The 17350-nt window shown below is 43.1% G+C and overlaps 2 protein-coding genes across 3 annotated transcripts; one reads left to right on the forward strand and one right to left on the reverse strand.

The window, feature by feature from the left end:
• The first annotated feature begins 295 nt into the window (after positions 1–295).
• Positions 296–4732, forward strand: LRRC10 (leucine rich repeat containing 10). 2 transcript variants are annotated; one of them, XM_037387411.1, is made up of 2 exons: positions 296–1118; positions 4109–4732. In XM_037387411.1, the coding sequence occupies exons 1-2, from the start codon at positions 370–372 to the stop codon at positions 4179–4181; spliced, it is 822 nt and encodes a 273-aa protein (XP_037243308.1). In that variant the 5' UTR covers positions 296–369; the 3' UTR covers positions 4182–4732. The 2 variants fall into 2 exon arrangements, with proteins under 2 accessions (XP_037243308.1, XP_037243307.1); XM_037387410.1 differs by lacking the exon at positions 4109–4732 and having other exon boundaries at positions 296–1206.
• On the reverse strand, positions 3780–16654 carry CCT2 (chaperonin containing TCP1 subunit 2). The gene is made up of 16 exons (XM_037387408.1): positions 16524–16654; positions 15279–15353; positions 14892–14957; positions 14682–14793; positions 13698–13774; positions 12595–12707; positions 11854–12056; positions 11561–11661; positions 11347–11474; positions 9488–9591; positions 7572–7691; positions 6866–6994; positions 6668–6771; positions 5579–5678; positions 4739–4880; positions 3780–4094 (listed from the first exon to the last, which is right to left on the reverse strand). Exons 1-16 carry the CDS (start codon positions 16524–16526, stop codon positions 4064–4066), a joined length of 1608 nt encoding a protein of 535 aa, XP_037243305.1. The 5' UTR covers positions 16527–16654; the 3' UTR covers positions 3780–4063.
• Between the last annotated feature and the right edge of the window lie 696 nt (positions 16655–17350).

Consider the following 17350-nt stretch of genomic DNA (forward strand, 5'->3'; position numbering starts at 1 on the left):
GCAGCGCAGCCGGAGAGAGGTGAGGGGCTGGGGCATGGCGGGGATGGTTTGGGGCAAAATCAGGGAACATTTAAACATTTACAGTGTGCAGGAAGAGGCAAGAAGGAATGTTTTTGGGGAGGGGTGAAGGGGAGCGTGGGCGAGAGAGGGAAACCTGCGCTCTGAGTCGTCCTCTGCGTAATCCCCGTCACCAAACACTCATTCGGTTATCAGAAACATTTCAGAGCCCTTGAGATTAATGGCTGGTGCATGTAAACAGAGCCTTATATTGAGAAGGCAGAGTTACCGCAGGCCAGTGCACAGCAGAAGACCAAGGTGGGCCCCTGTCCCTTGCAGTCCCGGCCATCCCCAAAGAAAGTCGGTCCCAGGATGGGGAACAGCCTGAAAGCCATAATAGCTTTTGTGCCCTCCAATGAGTGCCAGAAGTACCTCCTGGAAGACCTAGAAGAGATGCCAGTGGACAAAATGGTGGATCTGAGCAGCAGGCAGCTGAGGCGGCTGCCTCTGCACATTTGCTCTTTTAGGGAACTGGTCAAGCTGTACCTGAGCGACAACAACCTGAACCACCTGCCCCCCGAGCTGGAGCAGCTGCAAAACCTGCAGATCCTGGCGCTGGATTTCAACAACTTCAAAGCACTGCCCCTGGTCGTGTGCACGCTGAGGCAGCTGTGCATCCTCTACCTGGGCAACAACAAGCTCTGCAGCCTGCCCCTCGAGCTCCGGCTCCTGCAGAACCTCAAGACCCTCTGGATCGAGTCTAACTGCCTGCAGTGCCTGCCCGAAGTGGTGTGCGAGCTCAGCCTGCTCAAGACGCTGCACGCTGGCTCCAACGCGCTGCGCACGCTCCCCGCCCAGCTGCAGTGCCTGCAGGAGCTGCGCACCATCTGGCTGTCGGGCAACCTGCTCTCAGAGTTCCCCCCTGTGCTCCTGGACATGCCTTTTCTGGAGGTGATTGACGTGGATCGCAACTCCATCCGGTTCTTCCCCAGCCTGGCTCATCTCCACGGGCTGAAGCTGGTCATCTACGACCACAACCCCTGCAGGAACGCACCCAAAGTGGCCAAAGGCGTGCGCAGGGTGGGGAGATGGTCAGAGGAGACCCCCGAACCCCGCAAGCGGTCTGGAGCAGTGATAGAGATCACACTCGATGAGAAACTGTTGCCACCTTCTGCTGCCAAGCCTGAGCCAGAGGCCGAACCCTGCTAATGCTCAGCTGCCTGCCCTGGCAAAGGTGGCAGCGCACTCACACCACCACCCAGCCTCTACTCCTCCCTTGCTCGCAGGTGTCCAGGAAGCACCATGCCACCCACCTAGTCTTCAGGAGTAGGTGCACGGCTTGGAGCTAGGTGACAGCAGAACTCCCTTGTACAGACACCCCCTTTCGCATTGCACCCAGCACTCTCTCTAGAGCAAAGACTTCCACCCTTTCCCCCTCTTGCCATGTGGGGACCAGAGTTCACAGTAGATCTAAGACACAGTGTAGATGTTTTCCATGGGTGGATCGTACAGAGCACGCGTGGACTTGCTGCTCTTCACCCACGGGAAGCCCATGGGCTCACTCTTCCCCCTTCCACCTGGCTGAGGTGTCCAAGCTCAGCTGGAAGCCACCGTTCAAGGTGATCGCTGCTGAGTCACCGCTTCCAAGTAACCCACAGCATTTGTCTCAAATGACTTGTCTGAAACACAGCAGCAGCAACAGCTTGAAGGCTTCCCTGCCCTGCTGCGTGGGAAGCGGTAGCAGAGGTGTGGCTGTGTCCTAAGGAAACAGCACGTAGGTACCAGCGAGCTCTCCTCTTACCATTGCTGCCGCCTTCCTGGAAAATTCTCAACCACTCTTGTTTTGTTATTTCCAAGCAGCATTTTAAATGACTGTGAGGAGAGCTAGAGGCTTCGCTGCCAGTTTTTACGTTATCAGCAACGCTGCCTGTAAGGGTAGCTGTTCATGCTGCGTTTTCATGCAGTAGCAAAGAAGAAAAATCAAAGCCTGGCTACAACAGAAAACCCACAGAAGCTGCAAAGGTAAACTTGCATGAATAAAACCCAGGGCTGGGGGCCTGCCCCTAACAGGCATGCCCAGAATTTGAAGCTGAAGGCAAACGTTACTCAGCTGACTTAGCTAGGTACTTCTCCAGCTTGCAACTCAGACCAGCTCAGATCCCCTTCAAAAGGCACGGAACTTTTTTTTTGAAGTTTTGCTGTTACTGTGTAACACAGAAATCTGGCTCAAAATGACATTTTCAGCTTTTGATTCCATAGCATGGATCATTTGAGTTTGCTAAAAGAGAGCTTTTTTAAACAGGGTGGGGAGCCCTTGGTGGCACAGAACAGTCTGGTCAAGCGGAACTGTCTCACCAGCACAGCCTGCAGAAGCAGCAGTTGACTTCCCAGAAAAGGTTTGATTTAATGCCAGTTCATGACTGCTTGATGTCATTCACATGCTTGAAAAATTATCTGGAAAATAGACTCTGCTAGCACTTGCCATCTTGTTAAATGAATTTGGATCTGGCTGGCACCCATGTAGTGTCCTTACTAGTCAAATTTAATAAAGTATACGAGCATCTTACTGAGCTGAGCCATCCTTCTTTGGAATTAACTGAATTACCCCTTTCCAAATTCTTTATCTAACTTTGTTCCAACAAACTATTCCTTCCTACAAAAAAAAAATATTCAGCAAGACAAAAGGTCTGGGCTCTCTTAACATCCAAGTTCAATGTTTTATTTCCTGTGGAACTGACCCGGTAATTCATCTAAGGGGGGGTGGGGGGAAGAAGGTGCTTTTACCTGCTTGTCAACAGTCTGTATTTAACATGGTGCTCTCTTCAGATCTCCAAATGTGACAATACGGGGTAGTCTGCTGTGAGAGTTGGGAAGCGCATTCTGTAAGCAGATTTTCTTCATTTCAGGAAACCGAAGGGAGATAAATGTTTGCATGGCTACTTTTCTTGATTTCAAATCAAACACCCTGTGCTTTGGCAGGCTCACCCTCACGTTTGCCAGGGTGCTGTGTTATACTTGCAAGAGCCAGAAGGGTCACAACACCCGGTGGCACCCCTCCTGGGGCTCCCACGCAGTCAGTGCCTCAGATTGTCTCTGCTTACAGGCATCAAGAATGCACATGAAGACTGCTGCAGGCACCACAGCCTTCCTTATGACCCAAACAAAGAAACTAGTCCAATTAAGAAAGAGACTATGAAGATAGGCTGTAATAGGCATAAGGGGGGGCAGATGCAAAAAAGGGAATGTGACACAGCCTGGCACATTTTCCACTAACTGCCCGCTATTATTGAAGTGCGCGAAGTCAGCCCAAGTCCACACCTTTATAGTTAAACACACAGACTGTTTAGTCCAGGATGTTGATCTCTCCCCTGAGCAGCATTTTCCTCTCGACTCTTCTCAGCAGAACTATCTACATAAAATCTGTGGTGTTAAAAGCTGTAAAATCCCTTGTTGTAGCTCTGGGCATTGACTAAGGTTCCTCTTCAGCTTTTTCTTTTCCTTTAGTCATCAAGACACAAGTAATACTTCAGCATCACTAGAAAAGGGTGAATTTAACTTCGGAGCCTATTTCTAGGAACCCAACTTAAAACCTATTACAGCCAGGACTGGCATAAACTGCTTATGCTAAACGCAGCAGGTCAACCTGAACCAGCAAGGCACAAAGGTGTGAGACATTATTATTCACGCCGACTGCCTGGGCACCCAGGACTGAGGATGTGCACTGCAGCTTTTCTAATGAACCAGCCCTTCTTGGTTCTACCCAAAGACAAATACAACTTTGATGAATTTGAATATATTTTTATTATTATTTTTGTGTATTTTAAGTGGAACCTGGATAGGAACAGAAGGGATAGGGTTGTATAAACCCCCATTTTACTTTAAAGTGAATTCTTCCCCACAACACATACTGAAATAAGTTAAAACCAACCGAAGATGGTAATTTTCATGCCATAGATGGAGATCTGCTTGTCTCAAGCTTCTGTTCCATAACCTCACAAAAACTAGATCATTACAAAAAATTACTAGGCGAGATCTGGTCCACACATCCTCAGGTACTGAAGAAAAACTAACATGGGCGATGGTCTGGTACGCGTTTTCTGGGGAGAGAAAGAAAAATCAGAAAATTCCCCCTTCAGGCTGATGACCACAAGGCTCCCCCACCCACCCTTATTTGTAATTTTTAGTTGATATTTTGTGTTCAGTGCTAGCTCTATCTCACAGCACAAAAGGCAGTATCGTCTCAAAACTAACAAACCACCTCTGACCATTGTAAAAAAAACACTTTTGACTCACAAAACAGTGCAAAATACCTGGCAGTGGGCACACATGGCAGAACCGGCCTAGAAGCGGTGCTTCTTTCCAAACTTTTAAACAAATGTATTTTTCTTTTAGCTGCAGATTCTACTTCACAAGCAGCTGGGCATTTCACTACAGTTCTTGCCAAAAGAAAAAAATGCAGCATGATCCCTTACATTTTCATCAGCTGCTTTGTTTTAGTACTATATATAGCACATGAGTAGCTGGTGACCCAGGATTACCTAGACATTGTTCAGGCACGCTAATTTCTCTGAAGGCCTGTTCATACTGCTAATGCAAAAAAAATCACCTAACATCAGTGTTAGATGTCAGTCTTCATTTCAAATAAGTATTTTTAGAACAAGACTTTTTTTGCACAATTACTCTTCCACAGAAGGTTACTCTATACCACTGTAACTGACCAAGTAAGATACTCAGATCATACCTCGGTGCTGCTTTAATAATGTCATCGACACGAAGAATCATTTCTGCTGCTTCAGCTGCGCTCAGCAAAACTTGTCTCTTGACTTGAAAACTTTCCGTTACTCCCAAGACTGCCATGTCTCCAATGATACCCTCTTTCATATCTGGAAAAGGAGACACATGAAGAGGTTTTTTTAACTTGGGTTTTTTTCAACGAAATTACAAGAAGCTGACAGCACAGTAACTTACCTGCTCAAATGCACCATAATGATAGTAAGGGAAGTATTAAAGTCTTTCACTTCAAGCTCCTGATTTAAGCCTAACACGTTGCAATTACATACAAAAAATTAATGATGAAAACATTACACACCAGGAAGAGGAGCAGAGGTCCCAATAGGACTCTCAGCACTATTTCCCTAGGTACTATCAACTTCAGAATTCTTCTCCACAACTTTTTTTTTTTGTTGGGGGGTGGTGGGTGCCAGGGGGCAGACACAGGAAGGCGATGGACAGGACATGACACGGAAGCTTGGCTGTGTTGATTTAAAAACAAAACAAAAACCCAATACCTTTCTTTTTAAGTTTCATATAACTAGACTCAATGGAAGTAAGGAAAACGATTTTCAAGGTGGAAACCATCCCCTTCAAACCCAGAGCTTTTCACTCTATTGTGAAAAGCCTGGTAGAATGATAAAGGAACATAACATTGTACGCCTACATTCTGTGCAAAGCAAACAGGAATCAACATACTCAGCACTTCCAGCTGAATATATCAGTGACAAACAGATATGACCAAGCTTAGTAAGCCTTACTGCACTCCCAAACAGCAATCCAACAGCAGAAGTAATATCAAGCCCCTTACCAAGTCCATAAGTAGTCTTCCCTTCGCTGTGAGCAGCTCTGAGCTGAGCAACCAAATCTGCACTGTCATAGCCAGCATTATCAGCTATTATTGTTGGGATCTAAGGGGATAGACAGATTGTTTTTTATTAACGCGCAAACTGATCTCTAAATAAACATGAAACGTGCTTCAATATTTCTAGTTTACTAAGTTGCAAGAAAAGGGAGTTTCAAGAAGATGGCGTATGCTCTGTTACAGTGATCAGAAGATGGGAAAAAAGAAAAAAAATATCAGACTACCTTTCTATGGATTTTAAGATCCTGTTATAAGAGAGTAGCTGAAAGGACAGAAGTGTGTTAGCAGATTTGTCAGTTCATTTTACATAGGCAGAAAAAAATGTCTCTTTCTTAATTTCAGACTACAATTGGAGAAATTTTTTCATTTTAAGAACCTAAGCTTGCTGGTAAGCATTAATCACCAGATCATTCTGTTCACTGTTTAAATGACAGCAGTGCAAACTGCACATTCTGACTGAAGAGGTAATGCCAAGTCTTACCATGCTCTTTAATTTAATTCTCTTGGGAGAAATGTTTTCCCATAGTCTTTCATTTTCTAAGAAAGTTTTTCCCACATTTAAATTACAGGAGGGCAATTTTTCTCAAACTGACAATTTGTTAACAAAGTAATATTCTATAAATGTAAAAAGATAGTACTACAGCATGAATACAATTAAATAACACCACAGTATCAATAGAACAGAAGGGCTGCTCATTTCTAAATCAGTTTCCACTGAATAAGTTGAGATTTTTATGTGCCATTTCTGCTGCACTTTTAACCCTGCAGCTAAAAGGAACAAGAACCACACGCTTGCCCTCTTCTAACTGAACATTCAGAATTCTCTAACATGCAGAATTAAGAGGAAAAAAAAAGCATGGCTGTTTTGAAAGAGGAAAAAGTAACTTTTCCCCCTTTGTTCACCTAAGCTCTGTTGCTAAATTTCACTTTTTAGACAACCAAAACTTTCAAAGAAACAGCTATCTGATGCAGGAGCTAATAAACTTAGTGAAACTTTATGTCTATTAATCCAGCAATCTGATTAAACAAACTTACCATTCGTAAAGCCTTAGCAAAGGACTCCATTGCAACAGACTCTTTGCCAGGTGTTCTGATGGCAAGTTCTGCAACAGCATTAGCCATCAGCATCTCTGAACAACCTATTCATGGGAGACACACAGATGTTTTGTATTACTGTTCAAGTTTGATACAGAACGTGTATCACGTACAAAATACAAAGAATCCAATATTCACCTCCACCATACACAGTTCTAGTGTCCTTCACGGTCTGGGCAAGAACACAGAGAGCATCATGCAAAGACCTCTCCGCCTCATCTAAAATCTGCTGTGTTGCTCCACGCAAAACTATGGTGCAAGCTTCACCTAAAAAGCACAAATGCAAAAGGGTAAAAAACCACAAACCAAACACACAAAATGAGGCTACTGCAAAGCATTTGTAATGGTTTTGCTATCACTGCAGTTAAGTTTTACACAGATCAGTTTTGAGGGAAAAAGAAAGCACGATGACATTTCACAGGTAGAGCGAAGTGATGTACACTATGCTATTGCTTTTATCAATGAACTGTTCCACAACACCTTATTTAATAGAAAATTAATGCTATCTCAAAACAACCCCTTGGAAACTTAAAAAGAGTACTGGCATTTACTAGACCAAGCTCTCAAGTTCTTAAAGCATGACATGTTGTTATTTTTCTTGTCAATTTAATCTCCCAAAGCAGAAATTCTGGTCCCTATCCTTAAAAATGTCTATGTTCATTTAACATATACAAAATTTCAACCATGAGCACACCTCTTTGCAGGATTTTTACTGAAGAGCAAGGCTTTAATAAAAATGGTTACATGATTCATTACAAAATTCCCGTGCCATCCTGGTAACTGAACAGCATTAGCAGCGGGTTAACACAAATGTTACACGTGCTGTTAGTGGCAAAACACTTACCCATTGCCACTCCAGAGAAATGAATAAGTTTATCTTCTCCAATCATGACTTCTTCAATAAGCTTGCAGCTTCCAAGTTTTACTAGCTCAGGGTGATCAAAGGTTGATACAATTTCACCACCTACAAATGTAAGGTCATGTGAAAGTCAAATTGCTCACAATGAAAGCATCCATTCAGGCAAGGTCTAACCAAGGGGAGGGGGAGGGGAAAAGATGGGAAAAAAAATAATCATCATAATTGCCAAAAAATAGATTTACATTAACAATAACGATAAGCTGAATTTTTCCAACACCAGCATATGGCACCAGAACCAGAAACCTTCCACTGATGTTGACAAGTCCTTAAAACACCAATATTGTTTCACACCACAAGAACTACAATAGCTGTAATGCTTTTGAGTTCTGTCTGGATAAGAGATTAATGTTGATCTCTGCCTATATTAAAATGCCAATCGTTTAAAGATTTAGTAGTATTTACTACTCAAGTAGTTATAAAATACTAAATGAAGTTTGTCATGTTTTTAAACTTGAGCTTGTGCCAGGATTAACTTTGCCTGCCTGATGATGGCTGAGAACCACCGGCCACCATTCTCCTGAATCAAGAGTCTTGTGCTATTTCATAGCAGCAATACTGTGGGCTACTTCTAAACCTCCATAGCAAACAAAAAAATAGCTGTTACACAGATCAAAATGTCTCTGAACAGAATATTGTTCTAGTACCCTGCTCTTCCCATTAGAAAACCATTTACATACATTCACTCCCAGCATATGCTTAACTATTCCACATTAGCATGCAGCAGTGCTATAGTTGTAGCAGTACAAGGAAAGACAAGATTTGTTGTAGAGTTTGTGCTTACTAAAAGCTTGTCTGTTTTTTTTCAACTGCACTATTTGATCCAGTGTGGTCTAATATGGTCCACTTGCTCTGCCTACAAAATTTGCTCTTATTTTGCTCCAGAACATAAGCAGTGCTCGTCTCAATCAAGCATTTGCTTGTGTCAGTGTGCCTACAGTTATACACAATTGCTGTTTCAGTTTGGCTAAGCTAAACAAGCAGCACCTTTTCCTTTCTCTCTGCAAAGGGAATTCTCCATTCTCCTGATCGCTTTCACAATCAAATTTTTATGATGTTCCAGTTAAATATCTCTAACTTCAGCAATGAGAATCATCTGCGGTCTTCCAAATGTTTCATTTTCATTAATTACTAGAGTCACATCTACACTGGCCACTACTAAAAATACCCAGGTTCTTCATGTTGTTTGAGGTCCACCTCAAGCCGATGACTCAGGCCCACATTTTTAAAAAAGAATGACTGTTTAGTCTAATCTATTACTACAAACAACTGCCATTTATAACAAGGTGGTATTAATTTACTTGCAGATTCATTCATCATCTTCATTCTTTCAACCGCTAAGTTTAATTTTTTTCTCTAGAAAACAAACATTTCAAAAGTTTATCAAGCAGGGACTTAACTGAAAATATTTTTAAAATATGGAGAAAATTACTAGCTGGCACTAACTGGTTAAATTATATTCCACACTTAGCATTTTCAGTTGCTAGAGGAAAAAAAAAATGTGTTAATCATTATGCAGGGAGGATTCAGAGAGTTTAAATGTGGAGTATAACATACTAAAGATAGAAACTGAGCTACCCACTTCTGAAAAAATACTGACAGTTTTCATAGCAGCTGATAAATAAACAAAGTTAATTTCAAAGTTATTTATGGACAACTTTGTAGGGTTCTCCACATACAATTGTATTTAAGTTCTGTAAAACAAAGTTTATTTGGAGTACTTTTCACATTCACAGATCTGCTTAATAGTAGAAAGTACAAACTAGGTGATCAAGCATTAACATTTACTAAAGATCAAACAAATAACGTGACCCTCCAAGTTTCATACAAGGTACTGTACTTACCTGTAACAAGAGCCAGACGCTCTACACCAGCAAAGTCTGCATGTTCAATAGCCATGACACCAGCAGCTCCAAAAAGCTGTTCAGGATAGTTGTAGATCAACTGTCTACAGTTAAAACACAGACACACCTTCCCATTACACATGGAACAAACCTTTCCAAATACCAGAGTAACAAAGGACAGCCAATTCTCAGCAGCGTGGACACACGACAGATTTCTGAAAACTACAAAAGCCGTCAGTATGCAAGGCACCTGCCATACACAGGATGTTGCACCACACAGAAACAAACACGGTGACAGGAAAACATACAAAGCTTAAAAAAAAGGTAACGTATACAAATAGCAGATCACAGCGTAATATGTATCCCACCCTCTCTAGAACGAAGTAGTCTTCCAAAGCTGAATGGTCAATGACCATTCAGAAGTACTATGTCAAAATATTTTTCCCTTCCAAATTAAGGGATTGAGTGTTGCAGAGACTCAGCAGGAGCTGGGAGATGCCATTTCCATCAAAAAAGATGCTTCTAACCTATCTTCAGAGAGACAATTGGCACAGAGAAGATTCTTCCCATTCTGGATACATACGCCCTTGACCTTTGTCAAGCAGCTCATCAGCGGCATTTAACTGGCTAATGTTCAGAGTATCAGATGTGAAGCGGATCTACGGTATGCCTCTAAGCAAGTCAATTTTATCAGGGAAGAAATCTGAAAGTCAAGAGTCAGTCTAACTGGAATATCACGAGCCTGGCTACACTGACTAACTGCTACCTGAGCTTAGCAGCGATGGAGTTAAGGATTGTTTTTGCATACTTCAAAGAATTCTTCTATCGAATTGCCAACAGGGCTCCTAACTCTAGGACTCTATATCTGTCCCATGTCCACAGGAAGAAGCATTCATTTTGCCTACACTAGAATGCAATGTATGTGAAACATAACATAGATGGAGGGATTATGCGATTCATCAGTCTGTCAGTGGTTCATACAGATACTTAACACAAATTTTGAAGGCAAGTTATAACACACGCTATGTCCTGAAAGAGTACATCTTTGCTACTGTGGCAAACAGTACTACTCTTACAACTCCCATCCTTTGGTGTGGAACTAGCTAGTCAACTTTATAGCAGACTACATGATGCACCACACCAACAGGTGTCAAGTTGCTCATATATTTGGCAGTTTCACTCAAATGAGAATTACTGAAAGGCAGAAGCATTTTTCATCATTAAAAAAATCTGGGTTTTTTTCACTGCAACAGTTTAAGAGAAGCACACTGCTAACAGAACTAAGTAACTTAGATTGTTGACAACTCTTAAATGAAAATGGTTGTATATCATAATTTCAAAGATGCATATAAAAGAAAAGGCTCATGACAGGGAGCACAGAGGTCTCTCAAACACTCCTGAATTTGGAGAAGTACTCCAGCACCAGCATTTTAATGCAGGAAAAAGCATAGCTGGTTCAGTCTGAACTAAACGCATTCAGCAACACAGATTCTTTCAGCATCAATTTCCCACAAAAGGGGGCATATGGATACAGACAACGCTGCTGGTACTCATAACTAAGTAAATCTGATAGTATAACAGCACACTGACATTGTTTCAACTGGACTTAAACATGGGTCCCTGTTTAAGTAACATCAGTTCTTCCTCTTTAAAACAAAGCAAAGAGGGGGCCCACCGTGCACAAGGAAAAGCACAGAAAGTAACATCAGCTTCATGGAGGTGAATCAATTAAGCATTAGTTAAGTTCACCTAATTTTACAGGTACAGGCATAAATAATGCTCTTCATACTCATACTACTCAGACAACATTAGCATCTTGCTACTTTGTAACTCTCTCCTTTTTCCAAGAAAATACATACCTGTTAATAAAGCAGTTTATTCCATGCTTAAGAATACGCTCTACCTTCTCCTTCATTTTTTCTTTTTCTGCCTGTTCTATTTCTGCTACTTTTGCTGTAGAGTCCACCCTAACACGAGAGCCAAAAATCTAAATCAAAGAAAACAAAGCATTCAGTCTAAAAATTAACGCCATTTACAAAAGCATAATTTCACAACAGCAGTTCTGTCACATACCTTAATCTTGTCTGTATCCATACCAGTATTTGCAATAAGAATCTTTGCATTTTCAATTCTTTTTGGCTGATTTACACCAATCTTCTTGTCAAGTAAAAAGCCTGTAGTAACAGAAAAGTCTTGTAAGGCTTCAAATTAAAAGAACAATTCATTTAAATTATTACAAGCCCCCCTTATACTTATAATTCAATTCAATAACATAGCAATGTTTCCTAGAACAAATTTGTACAGACACGTATAACTTAACAGCTTCATTTCTCAAGTGCACTTACAGCCAACACACAAAGACTTACCTTCATCTAAGTAGGAATCAGCCAAACTTCCACCAAGTTTCTTAATAACGTGGATAGCTTCCAAATTACCAGAACCTTTTAACCGAAGAACAGCTTCTACAGCTAGCTTGACAAAGTGATCTTTATGATGAGTAAGTAATTTTGATGAAAGAGTTGTTCCCGCAATGTTCATCAAGTCTTCACGGAACTTCACTTCATCATCACTAAAATAAAGTCAACACAGTTAAAGTGGGAAGTCTGAAAGCCTTAACTTATCATTAACCTGCCACTGTGAGCTCCTCCCTGCTTCTTCTAGCCTGTATCTATGTGTAACGTGTTCTACTTCACAAATGCTGCACAGAATCCCTCAGTGTCCCAGAATACAACCTTCTATTTGAAATCCAGTTTCAATTAGGACCTTTGCATTCAGCTTTAGAAAGTCTGTGCTTTCAAAGTGTCAGGTAAAGAAAACAGTCACATCTAAAATCAAGAGTATTAAGTCTGAAATATCAGCTCAGATGTTCGTTCTAGGGAGCAAATGATTGCTCGCATTTTTTTTCTCCACATCATAAGTAATTTAATAAAGCTTCTGTAGTTCACCTAAAAAACAAAGTAGACTTCTTTCTTAACCGTTAAAATTCTTAAGTTCAGCTTTTACACTACTTAACAGAGAGCAAAGAATTTCCCAGTGGTATATAATTCCCACTGATGTTTTAATCTTGACTGGTTTATAACGAGTTACAGCAAATATACAATACTAACCCATGATCAACGGCTGCTTTCAGAAGTGCCTCTCTTGAAGCTTTTGTGGCTGCCCTCCAGCCTGCAATGATAGTCTGAGGATGAATCTTCTTTGCAATCAGTAATTCTGCCTCCTATTTAAATGAAATTAATAATTAGGTTTCTTCCCCCCTCAAGGTGCATTTACACTAACTAAGAAACACACTCCCAAGTAATCAGAAAGTTCTGAATAGCAGTAAAAGCCAGAGAGCTATAACAGTGAAATTAAAGTCACCCTGCTGGCACGTTTTTTTTCCAATCTAAGCATGTATGATCTGCTCTTGGAATATCATCAAGAAATTCTGATTAATGAGAAAAAAAAAATCTTAATTCCAATATGAATAGCAATCTTTCACTTCATGTTTGAGATCAGTTTCTTGTTCACTTATAGCTACAACATGAAGTGTAGTTGGAAAAAATAAACATCTTCAAACACCCTTTCTGCAAGGAACTTAGTGAACTGATGAATCATTTCTCAGATGCTCTTGATCACAGTTCCTAGATCCGAGATGATTAGCAGAGCTGCGCCAGCAAATCTAAGAAGAATTCCTCGCTTCTGAAGTCTTTCATAGTAAATTCAGATTTAGAGCTTGACAGCGTAAACTCTTACATAAACATAAAAACCATGCCAAGTTTAAAGGAACAGGATGAAATCAGGTCTCTTGCACTCAAGAACAGAATTTAATGTGCCTTTTTTTTTTTCCTCATAAAGGTTACGGAAAACTATTTCAAAGAACTGAACATCACAACTAAGCACTGCTGCATGCTGCCCAGTGCAACATCCAGAGAGTGATCTGTGAGTGATACTTCTTTCACTTGCACAATGAAATATTTTTCTATAAATGTACCAAATTAAAATATTTCTGAACTTATAAATAGTAATATAAGGAATACAGTCTAAAAAAAATATATGTATATATCTCTATATTGATGACGCAACACACAAGGGGTTTCCCCTATCAATTTCAACAGCAACGGAGCAAGGTACCCTATACTTTGGGAGTCCTACTCATAAACATCAAATCACACCCTTCTACTGATATCACCTGAGTACACTGCCAAAAAGAAAAACTGTAATACATCACCCTCAGTAATTCCGCTGCCAACACTGTGACAGATGTAGTTCCATCACCAACTTCATCATCTTGAACCTTTGACATATCTAAAGGAGAAACACACCGTATCAATGTTTTGATTCAAAATACCATGTTCACTGGTACCAGTTTCACATACAATTATTTTTATCTCACATTAGTTTGGAGAAGAAGAAAGAATCTTAGTCTTCAGTAATTTAAAGAGGTCATTCTCTAAGTCGCAGAAAAACCCCAAGATTCAGATCAAATTCAGCATCCTTCAAATCCCTGCTCTTTATTTACAATGTAGACACCAGTTCCAGCCTGGCAATAGTCAATGGCTACTCTCCTCTGTCCCCATTCCTAAAGATGGTCATCAAAAGGAAGCAGTGCCTGATAGAACCTCTAAGGTATACATACAGGATCAGTGAATACAATAACCAAGTATGCCTCATGAACTGTTGATAAACAAGGACCAAGCAAACACAAACTCATTAAGAAACTTGACACCAAATTGTTCAGGGTACTGCTCACCACCATAACGGGACCACTGGTGCACTTAAGACAGTTGACCACAAAGGTAAATTCTGTCCAGAGCACAATGTTGACAAAGTAATAAAAAGAGATGTAAATCATGGAAAACCCGAGATAATCTCTGTACCCCAGTAGGTTTCTGTTCTGAATTTTCCCACTGAAAAAAAGAGGGGTGTAGAGCTCTCTTTTGTCCTTTCTGACTGCTGGGACAAGCCAGGGTTGAGGGAAAACAAGGAGACACCAGAACAGTTTTGCAAGAACAGCATATACCACAATTTTGCTTTTGCAGAGATCCACAACTCTTGCAACACCTTCGCCTCCTTACTTCAGGATTTCTACTCCCCCTCCCTTCAATTTTTCACATTACTTGAAGAATACTTTTCTAACAACAAACAAAAACTACGTAATAAAGCTACAAATGAAGAAATGCCAGTACTGCAATGACAAGCTTTAAAAACTCACCAACCAAGACCTTGGCAGCTGGGTTGTCAACACCAATAGCTTTCAGGATGGTTGCACCATCATTGGTAACTGTTACTGTGCTATCCCTCCCAGTACTTAAAAGAATCTTGTCCTACAAGATGCAAGATGTAGAATACTGCTTGAAAATGTACTGTAACTATGAAAACTAAATCAACAGGTGTACCTACTGAGAACTTGCAACTGGCTTACCATGCCTTTAGGCCCCAGAGTGCTCTTGACCAGGTCACCAATAGCAATGGCACCAACAAAGGATGACTGAAATAAAAGCAAACATACTTTAGAGAATTATTTCTTTCTACTTTAGTACAAGCCTGTCTCACAGCGAAAAGGAGTGTCTTCCAATGAACCAATCTTCTGAGCCAAGGTACAGTTACTTAGATTTTGAACAATTATGAGGAGTTTCTCTAAATGTTAATATAAACAACACTCCTCCTTCCTTTTGTTCACAGACACGTAACAGAAGAACAAGGGACAGATTAAGTTCCACATCACCACAAACTGACAGCACATTTAACATCAGAAAAAACAAAGTGTAATTACCACAAGTATTGCCAGTTTCTTAAGAGTCAAACTTACCAACCGAGCTGTTTCCGCCTTTTCTTCATCTGCACCTGCCTTGAAAATGTTCACAGGAGCAAGGGAAATGGATGCCTAAAATAAGAGTTAATGTAAGAAGATCCCTTTAGCTTTAATAAAACTCTGCCTTTTTAAAACAAATCCCTGTCACTAACAACCTAAACAATGTTTTTAGTATTAAAATGACTTATTTCTATAACCCATTTGGTTTTGATACAAAGTATATTCAAGATAAATTCACCTTGACTCTTTTCTTAAAATCCTCTCTCTCAATCTCATAACTATGTGATGTGATTACAAGACTGACTGCAATCTACTCCTAGAGACTGCGCATCGCGTCCTCTGATACGATGTTCGAACCTTACCTCGTGGCCACGTATGCAGGGCTGTTCTGCAGGCTAACCATCAGATCCGAACGACGCAAGGATAGGTAGAACCAGCAGAAGCCCAAAAAGCCTTGTTAACGGGGCTTTTGTATTTTGATATTTGCGCAAAACACTAATATTTGCTGCATACCCATGCAAACTAATTTTAGCAGTAATGAATATATGATTTTGATGACTAACACCTCCAAGGAACTCAAGGCCTTAAACAAATCAGGATGAAATCCCAACAGAACAAAGGTATCAACCCTCTCCAGGAGTGCCGCGACTACTCCGCTGCGTGCTCGGCACACGTTTTTGGCAGGAGTTTCGCGCCTCCGCCCGGACGAGAGCAATCCCACAGGCTGCGGCGGAGAGCGCGGGCGGCGCGAGGGCAGCTCGCGGCAGAGCGCCCGCAGCGGCCTCCCCGCCCGGCCCGGGAGCGGCCCCCGCCCCGAGAGGCGAGGAGAGGAGCGGGGGGGAGCAGAAACCGCCCCCCCCCGCGGCCCGCCCGGCCCGGGCCGAGCCCAGCCCCCCTGCGGGCGGGTGGCCGTGCCCCCGGGAGCGGCGCGGGGCCCGCAGGCTGAGCGGCTGCCGCACGGCCCGGCCTGGCCGCGCCCTGACGGGCCCTCCGCGCGCGCCATCTAGAACCTTCCAGGCCCAACTCGCCGCCGCCGCCTCCCCCCTCCCCCATCCTTCCCTCCCGCGCGTGGGGCAGGGCGCGAGGCCGCCCCCACGCCACCGCCGCCGGACAAAGCGTGGGGGAGGGGCGCGGCCGCCAGGCCCTCGCACGCGTGTCTGCGGGGAGCGCGGCCGCCGCCCCGCCCCGCCGCGCCGCGCCCTCCCCCGGGTAAAAGCGCCGCCGGCGCTGCCGCCCGCTCACCATGGTGCCGGTGCCGGGACCCCGCCGACGGCCGCCAGAGAACCAGCGCGCGGCTCCGCAGCCCACCACGAGCTCCGGCCGGAACTGGCGTCAGAGGAGCCGCCGCTTCCGGCGGCGCGCGGCACCGCGGGAGCCGTACCCGTCCCCCCGCGCGGCCCCCGCGCAGCGCGCCCTGCGCAATGGCGGGGCCCGGGCGGCGGCGGCGGGCGGGTGTGAGCGCACGGCAGCGCGCCAGCCTTCCGCTGAGGAGCTGCCATCTGGGCACTTGCTTTCCACTGCGCTCCTATACGGGGTTATTTCTGCCTCGGCAAAGGAGCTTAGAGTTGGCCCAGGTTAATTGTGTCATATTCCTGGAGGTCAGTTCTCAAACCAGTCAAAAGCGTTATAAATAAGGGGGATCTTCCGGCCCTCTACAACTCCCTGACAGGAGGCTGTAGGCAGGCAGTGTCGGTCTCTTCTCCCAGATAACTAGCGACAGGACAAGAGGAAACTGCGTCAAGTTGCACCAGGGGAGGTTTAGACTGGACACGAGGAAAAATGTTTTCGCTGAAAGGGCTGTCAGGCATTGGAACGGGCTGCCCAGGGACGTGGTGGGATCGCCATCCCTGGAGGTGTTTAAAAAACGCATAGATGCAGTGCTTAATTACATGGTTTAGTGATGGACTTGGCAGTCCAGAGTTAATGGTTGGACTCAATGATCTTAAGGGTCTTTTCCAACCGAAATGATTCCTTGAAATTACTGTTCTGGCCTCCAGCACGCTTGCCAGACCGTCGCAGCTATTAGCTATTACATCATCCGCATCACCAATTAAAAGCAGTGAACAGGA

This window comes from Falco rusticolus, chromosome 5 (genome assembly GCF_015220075.1).
Source record: "Falco rusticolus isolate bFalRus1 chromosome 5, bFalRus1.pri, whole genome shotgun sequence".
Taxonomy (NCBI): domain Eukaryota; kingdom Metazoa; phylum Chordata; class Aves; order Falconiformes; family Falconidae; genus Falco; species Falco rusticolus.

Excerpts from the sequence above, each read along its gene's own strand:
- LRRC10 (XM_037387410.1), top strand. The coding sequence starts at position 370 with ATGGGGAACAGCCTGAAAGCCATAATAGCTTTTGTGCCCTCCAATGAG.
- CCT2 (XM_037387408.1), bottom strand. Across the intron at positions 9,592-11,346 it reads ATAAACTGCTTTATTAACAG|ACAGTTGATCTACAACTATC; the intron begins GTATGTATTTTC and ends TTTTAACTGTAG. Across the intron at positions 5,679-6,667 it reads TTGCTAAGGCTTTACGAATG|ATCCCAACAATAATAGCTGA; the intron begins GTAAGTTTGTTT and ends CTATCCCCTTAG.